We start from the raw sequence: 18,966 nt of genomic DNA on the forward strand, positions 1-18,966 counted from the left end.
AGAATGCATCCAGATATCTTGGAGGGACTAATGTGCGTTAAAGACTGGGAAGATGCCAGAAGACGAAAACAACAATACACAGATGATTCGATGCAAGAATATTTTTCTAACTTAGAAATAACAGAATCTTCTTGAAGCACTTAGGTTTGTAATTTACTATTCCTAGCTATTGCACTCTTTTTTCCTTCGCTAAGGTTTTGTCCCGATCTCCTCACGGGTTTTACTTAGCAAGGTTTTTAACGAGGCAGTCATTTACGTGTACTCCTATTACGTCAATTCAATAAAATCACATCTTTTGAGGCATTTGATATTTTTTTTAATTAAATTATAAAAAAAAAAAATAAGGGCCGGGGCTGGCCCGTGAAGGGCCTGGGCCCAGGCCCGGCCCTGGCCCTTATGGACTAAGGCCAGGGCCTGGACCGGGCCTGAGTTTTTCTTCTCAGGGCTGGCCCAGGCACGGCCCTGCACTGTGCAGGGCCGTGCCTGGCACGGCCCAAGCCCGTGATGGGCCTGGGGTCAAGCGTGCCGTGCCGGTCCGGCACGGCACGTTTGACAACTCTAGGTTCAAATAGTTTGACAAGTTCAGTTTGTTACAATACTAGGCGTTGAGCCACAGAATTGGTCAATCATGGTACAAAATGAATTACTTGTCACGCTTAGGGGTGTTCATAAACCCAAACAACTCGCAAACATAACCCACCACACCCTAACCCAATCTGAAAAAAGCAACCCACAACATTATTTTTTAATTTTCGGCCCATTTTACCTCTGGCCCGAAGTGTTTAGGGCAGATTGTGGGTTGGGCCCATAACAACCCGCAACCCCTAACCCAAACCGCACAACACATCCCCAGGCTTAGCTTTCGGCCCATTAATATTACTTTCAAGCCTTCGGCCCATCCTCATTCCTCAAGCTAACCCTAGGTTGGCATTACCACATTAGGGCAAGTGCCACTAACCACTCTTTCACACTCTATTCCCTCATTTCACTGACCTCTCGAGTCTCGGCCGCCCCTCTCCCCTCAGGCCCTCACAACTCTCTTGCCTGTGCTCAGTCCTCTCGGCCTCAGTGCTTATTGCTCTGTGCTCGTCTCTCGGTCTCTCCTCCTCACTGCTCTATGCTCTTTCACCTCTCGGTCTCTCCTCACGGCTCTGTGCTTCTCGGTCAGTCAGTCTCTCCTCACTGCTTTGTGTTCTCTCGGTCTCTCCTCAGTGCTCATTGCTCTGTGGCATGTGCTCTCTTAGTCTCTCTGGTGCCAACGTCTCAGGTAATAGCTTGATCAGAGCCTCTGATTTCCTTTCTCTTGATGCTATTTTGATAATCATTCTCTGCTTTGGCCTTTGAGTATTTCTAAGTATTTTCATAATCAGTTTCTGCTTTGAGTATTTTTAGTATTCTGAGTATTTCCGTGCTCTCTGTTATGTGAATGGCTGGTGTTCTTTGTTATGTTAATGGAGTATTTCACTGCTTTGTGCTCTCTCAGCCTCTCCGGCGCCAGCGTCTTGTCATTTCTCCTTCGAGAGTCTCAGGTAATAGCTTGATCAGAGCCTCTGAGTATTTGATAATCAGTATCTGCTTTGGCCTTTAAGTATTTCTGATTCTGAGTATTTTTATAATCAATCTACGATTTGAGTTTTTCTGAGTGAATCGAGTATTTCTATGTTGTTTGTTATGTGAGCTGTTATGTGAATGGTTGGTGTTATGCTTTCTATTTAGGATGGACAAGTTCCTATCATCATTAAGTAACCACACCCAAACTTCTGAAACTGTAGAATCATCTTCCCCATCCCCGGACTCTGACGTTGTTTTTAAAACACCAGCCCCTAGATCACCAAAAAAAGATGTGATTGATTTAGAATATGAGAATGAAGGGACATATGGTAAGAAAAAGCCCATTAGGAAATCTGAGGTTTGGGATCATTTTACTATTAAGACAGGGGGAATCCAGGTGATGAAAGAGGGGTGTGTAATTATTGTGGGAAGGACTATGCTTGTAGTTCTAGAACGCATGGGACAAGTAGCATGTTGGTTCATTTAAGAAAGCAATGCAAAAAGAATCCCTTTAGAGTTGAAGATAAGAAGCAGAAATTGTTGAGTTTTCGTGTGAGTAGTGAAAGTGGGAGTGGTTTGTTGGCAATTGGGTATAGTAAAGAAGCTTGTAGGAAAGCTTTAGCTAAGATGGTGATCATAGATGAGCTGCTATTTAGGAGTGTAGAAGGGGAGGGGTTTAAACAATTTTGAAGTAAAGCAGCCCAAATTTATTTCTCCCTCAAGAATAACAGTTACTAGATATGTTTTGCAATTGTTTAGTGAGAAAAAGGCTAAATTGAAAGCTGCTTTACGCAAGGATTGTAAGATGGTGTCCTTTACAACTGATGGTTGGACTTCTTTGTAAAACATACACTATATGTGTCTAACGGCCCACTACATTGATTCTAATTGGAAGCTTCAAAAGAGAATTATCAACTTTTGTACCATGCCCAATGGAAAAGGGGAAACCATTGGGAGGTTGATTGAGCAATGTATGCATGGATGGGGGCTTGAGAAGGTGTTCACAATGACAGTAGATAATGTTGCTGCCAATGATTCAGCCTTAAGTTTTTTCAAACGGAGGGTGAATGGGTGGAAGGGCGTTGTTTTGGACGGTGAATTTCTCCATTAGCGTTGTGTTGCTCACATTGTTAACCTCATTGTAAATGAAGGACTAAAAGAGATGCATAGCTCAATAGCAGCAATTTAAAATGATGTTAAGTATGTCAAATCTTCTCCTACGATGTTACAAAATTTCAAAGATTGTGTGGAGCAAGAGAAAGTTGAATATAAGGAGATGTTAGTTTTAGATGTCCCAACTAGGTGGAACTCAACATACATGATGTTACATGTTGCTATTAAGTTTCAAAAGGCTTTTGATAGATATGAAGAGGAGGATGAAAAATACTTAGGATACTTTTTGGAAAAAGAGGGTGGGAAGAAAAAAGTGGGACCACCATGAAGGAAGATTGGGCAAATGCCAAGATTTTTATTCAATTTCTTAAGACTTTTTATGAAGTCACTTTGAAATTTAGTGCATCACAACATGTCACTTCTAACACTTTTTTTCATGAGATTTGTTTCATTCAAAGACAGTTGAGTGAGTTATGTGAAAGTAGTGATTGCTTGTTGTCAACCACGGCTTTTGGGATGAGAAGGAAGTTTGAAAAATATTGGGGCAATGGGGAAAATATAACTGTATGTGTTTTATTGCTGTTGTACTTGACCCTAGCTATAAAAGGGACTATTGTCGGTACTGTTTTAGCATTGTTTATGATGCTACTATAGCCTCAAAGTTGTGCAAAAAAGTGGATGAAACATTGTCTAGTTTGATGTCCTTTTATGGTGAAGGGGTAGATAATGAAAAAAAAAATGGAGAAATGGCTGCAAATACTCCAAAAGAACGACCTGTTCAAGCAGTCAATGAGTTGTTAAGTCAATTCTTGAAGCAACGAGGGGATAATATGGAGAAAAATGACCTGGACAGGTATCTAGCTAATGAGAATGTGAACTTTTTAACCCCTGATTTTGATATTTTATAATGGTGGAAAGATAATAGTAAGAAGTTCAAGGTTTTGTCTCAAATTGCCCGTGACGTACTTGCTGTCCAAGTCTCCACAGTGGCTTCCGAGTCAGCTTTTAGTACTGGTGGTAGCATTTTGAATCCATTTAGGAGCTCTTTGAATCCTAAGACGGTGGAGGCTCTTGTCTGTACTTAAAATTAGTTGAAGTCTACACATGATTCTATGCAAGTAAGAGACTATTTGGATGACTTGGAGACTTATGAAAATTTAGGTAAGACAATTTTATGTACCTTTATACGTAAATGTTAATGTTATACCTATTTCTATTATATGAGCTCTAAAGTATCCAAGTAATTACTTAATCTATTTTCATTTCTCTTGTAGATAACTTAACTTCATGTCTTACTACAGCCACTGAGGAGCCTGTGAGTGTGGACTGATAATGATGGTTGCCGTTGCAGTGCTTACTTTGGATGGATTTGAATTTTGATTAAATTTATGTTTGCTTTATGTTTGATGCTCGATGGATTACTTTGCTTCATGTTTAATGTTGAATTGAACTTTGAATTGACAATTGTTTGATGATGGACTGATTAGTATTATTCCTATTTGATGATGAACTTTAAATGTTGAAGTTAATTTTCAAAATTTCTATTGTTTAGATATATTTAAGTTTGGCAGCATGAACCTGACCACCCAACCCACCCCGCACCGCCCCAACCCAACCCAAACATTATTGGGTTGTGAAATTTTTATAATATTGTTGGGGTCAAATATGTGTAACCTGCACCCTTTGGGGCGGGGGAAGAAAAAGTCCTACCCCGTACTAACCCAACCCATGAACAACCATAGTCATGCTTCACTAGAAACCTGGTAGTTTTCTTTATTGTTAAGCAAAATAATAAAAATGAGACAAGGAATTTGTTTTTCAAATTTAATACTCATTTTTTTATTTAACTAAGACATCGATTCGAAAGTATACTCAAATCATGATTCTTGATTCTGATGTTTGAAATTTAAATTTTTATAAGAGAAAAATATTATAACAGAATTAAGGATTTGAGTTTAAGTAGTTGAAACAAACGGATCTTTATGTTTCTAATCACTAGCAAAAAACAAGAAAAAAGTGATCGTTTAGTCGATTGGGTTTGATGTTGATCAATATACCTTTGCAAAATGTTTTTTTCCCTCGTCAATATTTAGACCCGTTTATTTTACCGATTTGAGTTTAAAATTTGAGTTTTATTATAGTAAAAAGCTCTCACATAAAATCACATCTCAACTCCAATTAAAAACTCGAATCAGCGAACTAAACGAGCCCTAAGAATATCCACTACGGGTAAAGCATCTCTATCGTGAAAACTGAAAAGCTCTTTTGAAGTTGGAGTATGCGACCAAAATTACAATTTTTTTGGGGGGCAAAAATCATTTTAAGTATGCAGAATACCTTACTGAGTGTACCTAGTAATGGCCTATTAATCATATCTATCTTCGATGTAAACATTAATGTAAAGATTAAATTTGGCACTAAAATTTGGAAAGTTACATAATATATTTAAGATGTTATTCTATTTTGTACTTTAAATACACAATATTAGTTCAAAGAGAATATTTATTTTTTAGGGAGTTTATCTAGTAAGATCAAAAATGAACTATTGGTAGTTTTTTATTTTTAATTATCTAATTTACATTAAAAACTGTATGTTCTGCATATGTTTTTGAATTTGACGTGATTTTGACATGATCCAACGGTCAGAAACTAACACTACTGACTTGAGAAACTCTATTTTTTTTATCATAATTAATAAACTTTAAAACTTATAAAATAAGTTTAAATTTTGAATAATTTAGAACGACAATATTTTAATTATTAAATGAAAAAAATCAAATATCAACCAAAAAAAATTAAATGTTAAAATCTGGAATATATATGTTATGTTTGGTGCCAATTTAACATAAAATATAACATGTTAAATTTAACAATAATTAGAGTACTGCATTAGAGAATAGTATTCCCACTTAAATGGTAAAATTTGTAATAGGCCAACTAATTTAACATTGTATTGAAGACGTAAAGATGACCTTTTCTTTTATTGAGGAAAAAATTCGCTTAGTCGGTGAATTTCCCACTACATGTTTGTGGCGACTCGGCTATATCAGGGTCTTTGCGGGGACTAATTTGGTTACAAAAACATAGCGGCGCCGTGCTTTGTTTTAGGGTCGATTATTTTCACTGTTAAAAGTTTTTTTTTTTTTTTTCTTTCTTTCTTTTGTTTTTGTTTTTTTTTTTTTTTTTCTTGGAGTGGATCATAAAGAGACCGTGTGATAATATAATCAAATGGGGTCAGTATTAAATAGGCACAGCACAATCTCATAAAGACTAAGGGAAGAAAAGGCCCACTCTGGCCGACCACACTTATTGCATCGGCAGATCATGCAATATCCCAAAGCCTATTAAAACCGATTCATCATTCCCATTTTAAGAAACATTCGAGCAAAAAAAAATTCTCTTACATTCATTTTAACTCAACAAATTTTCCTTTCAGAATCATAATGACTCAGAGAATAAAAATTTACAGGCCCTAGAATTTTAGAAAATACAATAATTGTGAAGGACCAAAAACATATGGATGTTGCCTATATTGGCATTAGTTTCAAGAGTTTTACGCTTGTCATAGTTCATTCTTCTCTCTCTCTCTCTCTCTCTCTCTCTCTCTCTCTCTCTCTCTCAAATTGAGACTTCATTTGTGGATCTTTAAGGCTAATTGCAATATTAATTTATATGCAAAAATTTTTGTAAATATAAAATAGTAAATTTTTGGTAAAACAAAAGTAAATATAATATTATTTAATGCAAGTTGTTATTTATTAAAAAAGAATAATTTTTACGATGTAAATCTTTTTATTTACTGATTTGTGTTATTTGGTAAACTTTAGGCTCCGTTTGGTAAGAGAGATGGAGATAACGAGGGATAGAGAGAATTATAATAATCTTTTGTGTTGTTTAGTAGAAGGAAAGAGAGTTAAAAAGATGGATGAATAAATAATTGTTTAATTACTTTTTTTATCTTTTTTTACGAATTTCATACTAAACTTTTTAAAGATAAAATTGTCTTTTCAAATTTTTAATGGATAGATTATATGAATTCTTCCATTAGAGAAATGATGCAAAATGGTGGGCCCGGATGGAGAGAGGCTCTCTCTACCTCTCATCTCTCTCCAACCAAACGAGAGATTAGGGCTCTCTCTCCATCTATCTCCTTCCCTCCATCTCTCCCTCCTAACATACCCTTAGATTTACAACTTTACCAACAATCTTTCCTTTATTTAACAATTTAACAATAGCATGTGTTCTCTAATAAATCTTAGATTTACAATGTAAATCTTTTATTTACCATGTTGTTTTTATGATGATCATCTTTGAATTTACGGTATATACACTGTAAAATTCTTTATTTACAATGTAAGACATTTACATTTTTTTATTTTTAAAATTTTCAATAAATTTTAAAAAATTCATTTTCTTTTTACAAATTTTTTATTTATAGTGTAAGCCTAACTCCAACCCTAATTCTCCCCAATTTCTTTTGCAACTATAATCGTGCATTCCCCAACAAATGACACCGACAAAACATTAGAGAACATTATAAAAAATGGCGTTCATCATTTGCTATTCTCCGTTTGGTTCATGAAGTTCTCGTCCTCAACCTTGTGACAGCAATCACCACTGTCGTGACTCAGGTGAGATCTCTTGCTACAACCATCGTTTTCATTAATCGGATTTCATCGTCCGTCAAGATCATGACCAACATCGCAACTAGGAAATCTACATGATCACAATGGATTATCTCCGACAATTGTGCCATTGTGACATTTCAAGGCTTCACAACAAGCATCATAACTACTAAGGGTGTTCACAGAATCAGTCAATCCGATTGAGCCGTCAAATTCAATCCAAAGTTTTGGATTGGATTGAAAAAAGTTTTACATTGGACACAGATTGAGACTTTCTCAATTCAAAGGTTTTGGATCACATTACGGATTAAGCACATTTCAATCAGCGAAATATGTGAATCCAAAACCTATTATATATATAATTATATGTATTTGAATATATAATATTTTTAAGTTTTTTTAATTTGTTTAAAAAAAAAATCTGTAAGTTATATGAAATATTTTCTGATGATTTATATTTATTGGCCCATATCTCTACTTTAAAGTAATGAATACGAACGGTTAAGTTTCATTTTGAGTTTTACTGAACCTATTTTGTCATCATTAATTGGGTTGTGACAATTTAAATTTGGTTGAACAATTTTATGACATGATTATGTTCTTTTTATTTGAGTTATGGATGTTGCAAACTTTAAGTTATAATAAATGATGAAGATTTGACTTTTTTTTTTATTTTGTATGGATGTTTAATAATTTATAATTTTAAAGGCCGTAATTCATTAAAATCCGATAGGTTTTGCATTGAATTAGATCCAATATGATGAAGTTTTGAATTAGATAGGAATTGAGATTTTCACAATATTAAGGTTTTAAATCTGATATGAATTGACCTCTAACCTGCGGATTCTAATGGGTGAACACCCTTACTAATAGAACAAAGATCGAGCAATTGCAACAACAGCAACCTCAAGAAAGTTGTCGCCATCGTTGCCAACACCCGACCTCACAGCGACGATTGTGAACTACAAGCATTTACCAAAGACGGAAACGAGAATAGAGGGAGGGAGGAAATATAAGTAGGGGTATTGATGACATTTTGTGGTGTAGTAAACATTACTTTAATTATGTTATCTACTAATTTTAAGTTTAGTTAACCCTATCATTAGTCCCCACCTAAAAATTGCCATTTTTCCGTTCTTCAATTACTTTACACATTTGTTTACCCAAGACTTGCCAACAGGAACAAGAAATACAGACCTACATATAATATTTCGCTAAGAGTAGAAGACTTCTTTCATCAGGGGAAAGGAAAAAAAAAAAAGCCAGATGAGAATTATAGAAGTGCATGCCAGATATTCCATTCCACCAGAGCAAAACATGTCTACTGCTCTTGTATTTATACGCAATATCTTTTCAGTCATCAAGTAGGACCTAGGTGCAATGGTGATATTAGGGACCAAAATATATGAGACTTATATTTGCCTACCTCATTATTTCAAAACTCTAAAAAGTAGATAAATAATTTAACCAAGTCCACTGCATCTAGTATTAAAACAAAAACAAATAGATTTTTCTCAAGTGTAAAGCTGCATAAAAAGTACACTTCCAACAGTAGATCTGCGACCAAAATAGAACAGAAGGCAAATAATACCAAACCAAGTAGAGAGCATAACATAGAATCAAAGGCAACTGCGAACTGGACCCAGTGTAACTACCTGCTGTCTTTTATAGGCCAATCTAGAATTCTCTTAAGGTCCTGGTAATGTTTCAGGGATATGAAAATCATAAACTAATAAAAGCATTCCACGGGCCAACAACAATGCAGAGCGTTTCCTACAATGCAAAGCCAGATTTCCTTCTTGACTAGGCACCTTCATCAACCTTGAGAATGGGAGGAGAAAAGAAACATTGTTATTGGTCCTAGTGAAGGGCAGGATAGAATTACTCTGGTTCAGAAAATACTAGAAATGGCGGCGCAGCGTAGCAAATGGAAGGGATTGAATTTTACCACTCGCCATTGTGAGTAGATTTGAGCAACCAATCACCGGCAATAAATTGCCTGATCAATATGGGGTGGAATTTGCTTTATCTCGGTGCCAAGTTCCTGCTCAATCCTATACCTGTTGGAAAGTTATGCATAAACACAAAGGTTGCAAAATTGTAAAGACACCCAAAAGATTCATTCAGGTATAAACTCATATGTACAAAGAGAAACACATACAAGTTAAAGCGATCCTCATATGTGATCAAATTCACAGCTAAACCAAGATGTCCAAACCTTCCTGATCGACCAACCTGCATGAGAAATTACAATAAGGAATCGGATGGAAGCACTGAGAAGTGAAAATCTTTTAACATAAAAGCTATATTACATACCCTGTGGAGATATGTTTCTGAGTTCTTGGGAAAATCGAAGTTGATAACCACATTGACTGCTTGAATGTCTATTCCTCTAGTAAATAAATCTGCACGTCATTCCCACAAAGGAACATATTAAAAAGCGTAAAAAAACTACATGTGTGTTTCTAGAATGATATATTACTGTATTTTGAAAGACAGCACAAGACCAAAAAAAAATAATAAATAAATAAAAAGAACTCAGACGACGTTAGAACGAGTGGCTAAAATAATATACAGTGGCAAAAGTTCTAAGTAGAAAGATGCTTCAATGAACGTACTAATAATCAATTGGGCTGCATCCCTAAAAGAAGTAATAGTAATTAACATTGAAATCAAAATATCTAAGAGAAATCAAAATACCTTAAGCATCTATTAAAACAAGAAACTTATCAAGTAGACTACTTCAACTGGAACAAATAGGAAGATCACACCAACCACAACGTACTTGTGCAAAAGAGAACTTTTAGAAACTCATTATAAAAATAAATAGACAAAAACAGCAAAATCATCAAATAACATACCAGTACAAACAAGATTCCTGCATGCACCATTGCGGAAGTCATGAAAAACTCTATTACGATGGTCTTGGAGCATCTTTGCATGAATATAAAAACAAGAATAGCCAAGTTCTGTAATTTTCTTGGCCAACAATTCTACCCGATTCACAGAATTGCAGAAGATAATTGATTGGTTTATTTGAAGCTGGAAAAAAAAAAAAACAAAGAATAATGATAACGTATCCAAAAGACACTAAGGAGTTCAAGCAAAAAAAAAGGACATTAAAGAGAAAATTGCACAGATCAGTACTTCAGTTGAGACCAAACCTTGGAGAAAAGAGTGTTCAAGCAGTGAACTTTCTGCCTTTCTTCAACAAAAGCATAAAATTGAGTAATACCCTTTAGAGTAAGCTCATCCATAAGGTTAATAACATAAGGCTTTTGGAGATATCTATCCTTAAAGTCCTTAACAGTGACAGGAAATGTAGCTGAAAACATCAAAATTTGTCGATTTTCAGGGACAAAGCGAATCAGCTGCTCTATCGATGGTTGAAACTCTGGTGACAGAAGTTTATCAGCCTGAGAGAAATTGAAAAACCGAGTGTCAGAATATGGAGTTCGTATACTATCACCAACCAAATAGCAAACACTACAAGAACCAAACAAGCGTATACAACCTCAAAATGATATACAATCTATGACAATGAAGATAAAATTACTACAACTGTCAACCAATATGTTATTCATAGATATATTCAAGGAAGACTCAAGTACATACCTCATCCATAACAAGCATATTGCAGTCCTTCAAGACACAGACACCCTTTTTTGCAAGATCTAAAATTCTTCCAGGAGTTCCAACAAGTAAATGAACAGGTTGATACAAACGCATGATATCATCCTTTAAGCTGGTACCTCCAGTTGTAACCATAACTTGAATATTCAAATGCTTCCCAAGCTCCTTACAGACTTGTGATGTTTGAAGAGCCAACTCGCGAGTTGGGACAAGTATCACAACTGGATGAAAATGCTGTGTCAGATCAGAAATGAAATTGCACAATAACAGCATCAAACGATGGACCACATGCACTTTCTGTAAAGTTCAAGCGCGAAATGTCAATGGAGTAGAATAGTGTAGTTGGGCTTTTAAATTTGAAAGAACGGAGTATAATTAGAATTTTCAATTGCCAACCAGGGGCATAATTGATACTTCTAAAAAATGCCATTTAAAATTTTGAAATAAAATTTGAGGGGGCACAATGGCACAAGGTTGCGAAAAGATTCTAGGAGCACGTTGGGCCTGTATAGCATTTTGATATAGTAGAAGATACCAAACCTTGAATGGCATTTGTATCTTGATCAATCTTTTCCAAGGCAGGGATGCAAAAGGCTGCCGTTTTTCCAGTCCCATTTTTGGCTCTAGCAAGAATATCACTACCGGTAAGAGCAATTGGAATACTCTCCTCCTGAATAGGTGATGGTCTTTCAAACCCTTTCTCATATATTCCCATTAGTAGCTCACGTTTCAGAAAATAGTCCTCGAATTCATTTCCTTTAGTTGCTGTTACATCCTGGAGAAAACATCAAATAGGAGATCAGACCTGTAGGGAGAAAATGCAGAAAAGGTGATATGTATAGCCAAGTTTTAAAAAGCACCCGAGACAGGCGCCTCAAGGCGCACCTCATGGCAAGGAACTCAAAAACCGCCTCAAAGCATCTTTGAGGGTGGGGGAATGAGGTGCACGCCTCATACATGTGAGGCGCGCGCCTCAGACAGCGCCTCAAGAGGCGTTTGAGGGCGTGTGCCTTTTGCTTGTGAGTGTCTTTTTGGGTTTTTTTAAACCTAATTGTTGTTTGGCCCAAAAATTAAAAAAAGCCCGAATTAATTAGGCCTGTAATAAGGTTAAAAAAACCCCTAAAACCAAAGAAATCATCTGGAGTGACCGTTTTCATTTCTAGCCCACCATCCATCCCACATCTCCCTATTCACATCAGCACAACACAATATCATCAAAGGAAAACTGAATAAGAAAAAAAAAAAAAAGGAAAGATGCACTCAGTAGTGATGATTTGGACCTTATGATATTAGGATGGGAAAAAAAAACTTATACATGAATAGAAGCATTAATTGGAAAATTATGGGTTCTTAACCAAATCAAGAGATCTAGGTTTTCAGAGGTGAATTATGGACCTTATGATATTAGGATTTGATAACTATTTAGGTTTTCTTATGCCTCTAGTAATGAACTACTTGTTTTTCTTGTGGATTCATTAGTTAATTTTCTTGTTTTTAATGATTATTGACCATGGGTTTAGTGTTAATTACTACTACTATTATTCTTTAAATTTTTTTTTTTTAAATTCTTTAAGGCTTATGCCTTGCCTCACAAAGGCAAAACGCCTCGATTCCGCCTTTTAAAACTTTGTGTATAGCATTGACATGTCAATTCCTTTTCCCTTTTTAGTGGTTCATTCAAAACAGAAAAATAAGGGAGTGTAACTTCTTCACGCTAAAATAGAACTATACTTTATTAACTATCTTAGGAAGAGGAAAAGGGGAGAGAAAAAGACTTGCCGTACAAGTAAAGAAGACAATTTGATGTTTGATTCAGCAGTTTTCCAGATACATGATTTCCACACAACAAAATTTTCACCATTTGGTAATAACGAAAGCTAACATCATCTCATTCTGTCCCCAATAAAGCTACAAGAGACCAACCTAGCTTTACACATATGCAAGACTGCAGTGAACATATATCTGAGAACAAACGACCCACGAAATACACACAAAAGTAATAATACCCATCAAATCCATTCATAGTTCAAATACAACACTTTAGTACCCAATTCAGCCAAAATTCTATGATCTCTTGTTTAATGCAACAGTACTTTGTCCTCAACCTTTCCAAATTACGGTAAAGGTTAATACTGCTTATTTATCTCATATAGCTGCCAATGATAATCAAACCTAAACCACGCCCAGTCATTATTCAATTAACATGTTAACTAATCCCCTTAAGAGAGTATGATCCCATCACTGTGCATCCCAAAAGTACTGAACAAGTGAATTCCACCTTGGAAGAAGAAAAAAGCAAGCAGGACAAGAGATGGGGAAAAAAAAAAAAAACTCGAGGGCATGAAATTTAGAATATATAAGTTCAAACAACCTCAAAAGAGATATGATGTCAAAGGTCAACTATACAAGCCACGTGACCTATTAATTAAGATTGTAGAAACAACTCAACCACAAAAAATGAGAGAAACGTGAAACTCGAGATTAATTCTATTTGTAAAGCTAATAAGCAAGAGTCATGTATGGTATGGAAAAGTAATGATCAAGCATGTGAAGAAAGAGTTAGAGACAATACCTCTGTTCTAAAGCGGGTATCAGGTGGGGGTATTTTTAACCTTGCCTTCCAGTCTTGTGAACTGTGGGAAAAAAGAACCGAGAGACTTTTAGTGTCCAATCAAAACTCATATACACTAGTCAAAGTTGGGGAAAAAAAAATAAAGAACGCGAGGCAGGTTTGCAAAACCATTACCATTGCAAATACGGGGAAAAAAGAAACAAGCATTTCTAATCTCTATAGCAAACAACGAAAACAAACCTACTACGAATGAATTACCACAATGTCTTCAATCCACGAAGAATCAAATTACAAACTAAAGATTACACATCTCAAGAATTCACCTGCAATTTCCTAAATGCCGCATCTCATATGCACGTAATACTAAATAATGTATAAACAGGCACATAATTTTTTAATTTATAAACTTTCAGAATCCAGCTTGACAATGCTTGCTCATTCTGGAAAATAAAGCAGCCATACGCGCCTATTCGAAGACCATCAATATGCAATTATAATCTTCTCAAGTTTTACAATATTAATTTTCACTTTTCCCGCTTCAACAAACAGCAAAATAATACAGCTAAATTTCTTATAAAACAAACTTGTTCCACCCTAGTAAGAACTCACACTACATTAAAAAAAAGGACAAAAAAGACAAACCCCGTCGTAGTTCTACTCTACATACATGCTAAATGGCAATTAACTACATTAAAAAAAAAAAAGATACAAAAAACCCCCAAGAAGTTCTATATACATGCTAAAAGCAATTAACTTAATCCTATTTCTCCTTTGCATTATCAGTAAACGCTTCAAGTTTCCACTCCAAGCTCAATGCTGTGACCAAACTTCAGCAAATAGACCAATAGTAAAGTCCAAATTCTTAGAAAACTCACTACATTTTAACAACATATACTTAAACCTGGCACAGATTAACACACGCAATAAGAAGTGGCATGTATTTCTATCTCATCTTCACATTATTTACAAACCCCTAATGCTTCCATTCCAACAGTCACTTAACCATTTCAAAATAGCAATAGTACAACCAAATTCCCTATAACACGAAGTTTCACCAGCATAGCAAAGTCACACTGCACTAAAAAGCACATCCACTCAACAAGCAGTTCTATTTCTTCTTCACATTATCTGGATTCTGTAATCCACTCGAGAAACCATTGAAATCTCAACTCTCCAAAGTGAAATAATGCCAACCCAATTTCATATAAAATGAAATTTTCTCGCATATTAAACTCTCAAACTACACTCAACAACCCATCACATATATTCTCGAACACAATAATATCAACAGAAATGCACACACCTCGAGTCCACTGCTTCAGACTGCACGGTCTTCTCGACCTCGTCAACGACGCCAGAATCCGCAACGCCGCCCAATTGGCCCCTCCTCAGCCACTGTTGCTGTTGCTGGTACTGGTGCTGCTGCTGCTGCTGATGGTGGTGGTGTTGGTGTTGGTGATGTTGTTGCTGCTGAATATAGTGCTGCTGCGTTTGGTTCTGCACCAAATTCCTCTGCACGTACTGCTGTTGCGGCGCTCTCGATTGAAAAGCCGGGTTCGCGTGCATTCCGCCGCCTCGGCCGGCACCGATCCCTGGTGGATACCTCCCTCTGTTACTGTTCATCGCCGCTGATTCAGACCCCGAAACCCTAGAAATCCCTAAAACCACCGAAGAAAAAAACACACGAGGCAAAGGTACTAGGGTTTGCAAAGATCGCGAATCGAAGAGGGAAACAAAAAAGTAAACCTTTCTTTAAAGAAGAGAAAAGGAAATCGAAAACGAATATGCAGAAGCAAGAAGAATCCGAAAAATCCGAAACCTAACCAAGAAAGTTCGAGAAAAGGAAAAGAAAAATTAAGAGAAAAGCGAGCTAAGATTTTCTAGGTAGCACTAGTTTCTGAGATGTTAACCGCAGCAAACAAACAACGTTAGGGCTTTGATTACGGATCCAGAACGAAAATGAGTTAATGGTTCTTTTTACAAACTGAAACAGAGAGGGAAATACGTTTTGAGAGCTAGTTGGGGAAAAAGAGAACAACGAATTGTGTTTTCATGGCGTGAGTTTTTTCTTGGGAAACAAACAGAAAGAGAAAGAATGCGAAAATGTCGAACTTAAAACCGTCACAAAACCAAAGGAAAGCCTCTTTTGATTCTTTTTCTTTCTCCTTAGTTTTCTCTAGGGCGTCATAAAGATTGTGTTTGAATTGCAGAATGGCCCTAGTCTTTGTGATATTTTATGAAACCACCGACTTTCTTTTATTTTTTTCATTATTGATCTGCTTTATCTTTTCTATTCTAAAATTGATGAAAACACATCCACTTTCCCTCGTTTGGCTCTTTTATCCACTTTTTTTTTTTTTTTTTTCGTTTTCTTTTCCTTGACGGTGATTTCATTTCCTTGTCATACCATTTTTCTTTTAATAATTTGTCTTGTCATAATATTATTTATTACATTTGAAATTTGCATTTATTTTTGGCTTTTATATAAATTTCTAATGAAGATTTGTATGGAACGGTATTTTTATTGATCTTATGAGTTGTTTTTGAAATTAGATGTGGAGTATTTAAACTCTAGACCTTAATAAGGCATCAATTTATTATCAGATTAACGTATAATTTTTAATGTGATGTGATGTTTTTTAAATGTAAAATCATATTAAAAGTGTATATGCAAATCAATTATGCAATATAAGCATCATCTTCATTCCACTCTTTAAAAAATTATCATTTTTCGTTATATGTAAATGCTTGTTAATAGATTTTATATTAGAAAAATGTTATGTAATCCAATTAGTCGGATTGCTCTCATACAATGTCCCACCAGATGAAGTCCACAGCTTATGAGAGAGATATTCTCAACTGGTTGAATAGGATCACTCTTTGAATCTCTGTGTTATATTGAATATATATATATATATAAGAAGTTATTTGTATTGCAGTAATTATCAAGCGATGGCTTGTAAGAATTATTATGGGGCTTGCATAGCGCAGTGCATAATTTTGGAATTATTTTCATTGTGTTTAATATTGCACAACCCAATTGATAGATAACTGCTTTTCGAAGAAGAAGAAAAGAATAATAAATAAATAATTTAAAAGCAAAAGAATGAATAAGAAATCATTACAACGGACAATATGTGAATTCTTTCTTATCTTGAGGGTGCCTTTGAAATTTTGGACATGCTCGAGACCAAACAAGACACTAAGGGGATGTTTGGTTGGAGAATTCAAACCATGATTTGAATCATGGTTCATGGTTCGCTACAGTATTTTCTCTCACAAAAAATACATGTAAATAAAAAATGGTTCTAATCACATGATTTTAATCCATAAACCAAACGTCTCCTAAGAGAATGGCCGGCAATACCTTAGAGTATGGCCGGCAATATGGATCACGACACGACAACACGACTCGAAAACGACACGAATTTTACCGGTTAGGGTTGAGAAAAAAGAGGTTCGGGTCAGAATTTGGTCGACCTGAAATTGACATGAAAACACGGGTCCATTTTGGGTTGGACCCGCCTAACCTGAACACGACACGAAACTCGTAAAAAACTAAAAAATACATATATTTTTCATTACATATTTTGATTTTATTATGAACTTATAATATCATGATAGTTATACTTAAAATCTTATAGTATTATTTGCTTAATTTCAATGGATGTTATTGTATTTTAGTGTGTTATGAATTTTAAGTTATTTTTAATATGTAAAAAACTAAATAAAAGTATACAATTTTCGTTTCAATTTCGGGTTCACGGGTCAATTTCGTATCACATGTCATTTTCGTATCGTGTTCGTGTTGCGGTTTTTAAAAAATTTCGTGTCACGGGTCGTGTTCGGGTTGACTGTAAATTTAGAAAGAAACGATCAAAACACGACACGAACACGACACGTGACACGAATTGCCACCCCTAACTAAGAGTATATTTGGTAGGAAAGAAAAGTAGAAGGAAGGAAGAAGGTGGAGAGATTAGGAAAGAAAAGTAGAAGGAAGGAAGAAGGTGGAGAGATTTTGGGAGAGAAAATGGAAATGTAGGTTGTTTGGTGGGAGAGAAAATGGAAATGTAGGTTGTTTGGTGGGAGAGAAAAGAGAAATGAAGAGAAAATAGAGTAGAAAATAATATATGTGGGTCCCACTATTTTTCTTCTTTCCACAAATAGGCAGAAAATGGGGACGAAAATGGGGACAACTAATTAAAGTGAGTAAAGTTACTAAACTACCCCTTTCTCCATCAACATCCAAACAAAAATTTAAGGGTATAAAAGTAATTTACAACTAAAATTTTTTTTTCCTCCCAATTTAACTTTCAATACCAAACAAGTGAAAGTAAGCTCATTTTCTTTCCATCTTCTTGTACCAAACAACATAAAAGAAAATTAATTTCCTTTCCATCACTTCCATATTTATTTTCTATCATATTTTCTTTCCTTCCTACCAAACATAGCATAAAAAAAATAATTTGTGGGCAAGAGAAAAATTAGTGTTATGAATAGTAGTTGTACACTTTAGTTAAAGTTATTATATAAGTCAGTTAAAGTTATTGTTTATGTCAGAATCTTACTGTGTAAATAATAACCATGAATAGTGATGAAAATTTTCCTATAAATAGAGTTTTAAAGCTCTTCATTTTATATACATTCACAAGATTAATAAAACTCTCTCTCTAAAGTTTTTCTTCTTAGTTTTTCATTTTCTTAATTTTTATAACACGTTATCAGCACGAACGTTCTATTCCTATTGCGATTGTCTACATTCATCAATTCAAAGAAATGAGGCTCTCATCAAATTACAAACATCTACCTTAAAGTAAAAAAAAAAAAGTAGGTCCTAACCCTAGTCCTACTACAAGTTTCTACCCTTATTAATTCAAGTGAAAGGTATGTAAATATACTCTATTATTTTATATTCATATAAACGAGAGCTATGCCATCAACGTATTAAAATTTTTATAATTTTATCATTATACACCATTCAAAAGGGTTACCGAGTAGTTTGGTGTGTTTGTATTCTCATAAATGGACGGTTATGCCGCCTACAGGTAATAATTTCTCATTGCACTTTCTACATGCATATTGTTATTCTCATATGTTTATTTTTCTACATCATTCGAGGTATACAATTGTAATTTTTCTACTTCTAACGATAATATAACAGATTTTTACACCACTATTAATGACTATAAACGACTAGTTTTTTTTACTCTATAAATACGGTTTTTCTTAACCTATACAATTAACTTCTCATCTTCTCGTCCCCCTTCTTAATATTTTTATTTTTCATCTCTCATCTTCTCTTCACTGTTCTTAATATAACCTTTGCGATATGGCGAATATGATGATGAAGTTTGTTATTTTAATAATCATTTTCTATATTTTGTTCTTTTTATTGGATATCATTCTCACAGGATTTTCAATTTTTCCTTGCAATACTCATACTTATAATATTTTCCCGTTTATTTATTG

The 18,966-nt window shown here is 35.0% G+C and overlaps 1 protein-coding gene across 1 annotated transcript; it reads right to left on the reverse strand.

Annotated features, from left to right (window-relative positions):
* Window positions 1–8,772: 8,772 nt before the first annotated feature.
* On the reverse strand, window positions 8,773–15,292 carry LOC21400322 (DEAD-box ATP-dependent RNA helicase 8). Its single transcript, XM_024171919.1, has 10 exons — window positions 14,798–15,292; window positions 13,495–13,555; window positions 11,463–11,697; window positions 10,905–11,143; window positions 10,454–10,705; window positions 10,151–10,331; window positions 9,606–9,694; window positions 9,451–9,524; window positions 9,238–9,349; window positions 8,773–9,110 (listed from the first exon to the last, which is right to left on the reverse strand). Exons 1-9 carry the CDS (start codon window positions 15,115–15,117, stop codon window positions 9,271–9,273), a joined length of 1,530 nt encoding a protein of 509 aa, XP_024027687.1. The 5' UTR covers window positions 15,118–15,292; the 3' UTR covers window positions 8,773–9,110; window positions 9,238–9,270.
* Window positions 15,293–18,966: the final 3,674 nt, after the last annotated feature.

Source organism: Morus notabilis, unplaced genomic scaffold, assembly GCF_000414095.1.
Source record: "Morus notabilis unplaced genomic scaffold, ASM41409v2 Scaffold902, whole genome shotgun sequence".
Lineage (NCBI taxonomy): Eukaryota > Viridiplantae > Streptophyta > Magnoliopsida > Rosales > Moraceae > Morus > Morus notabilis.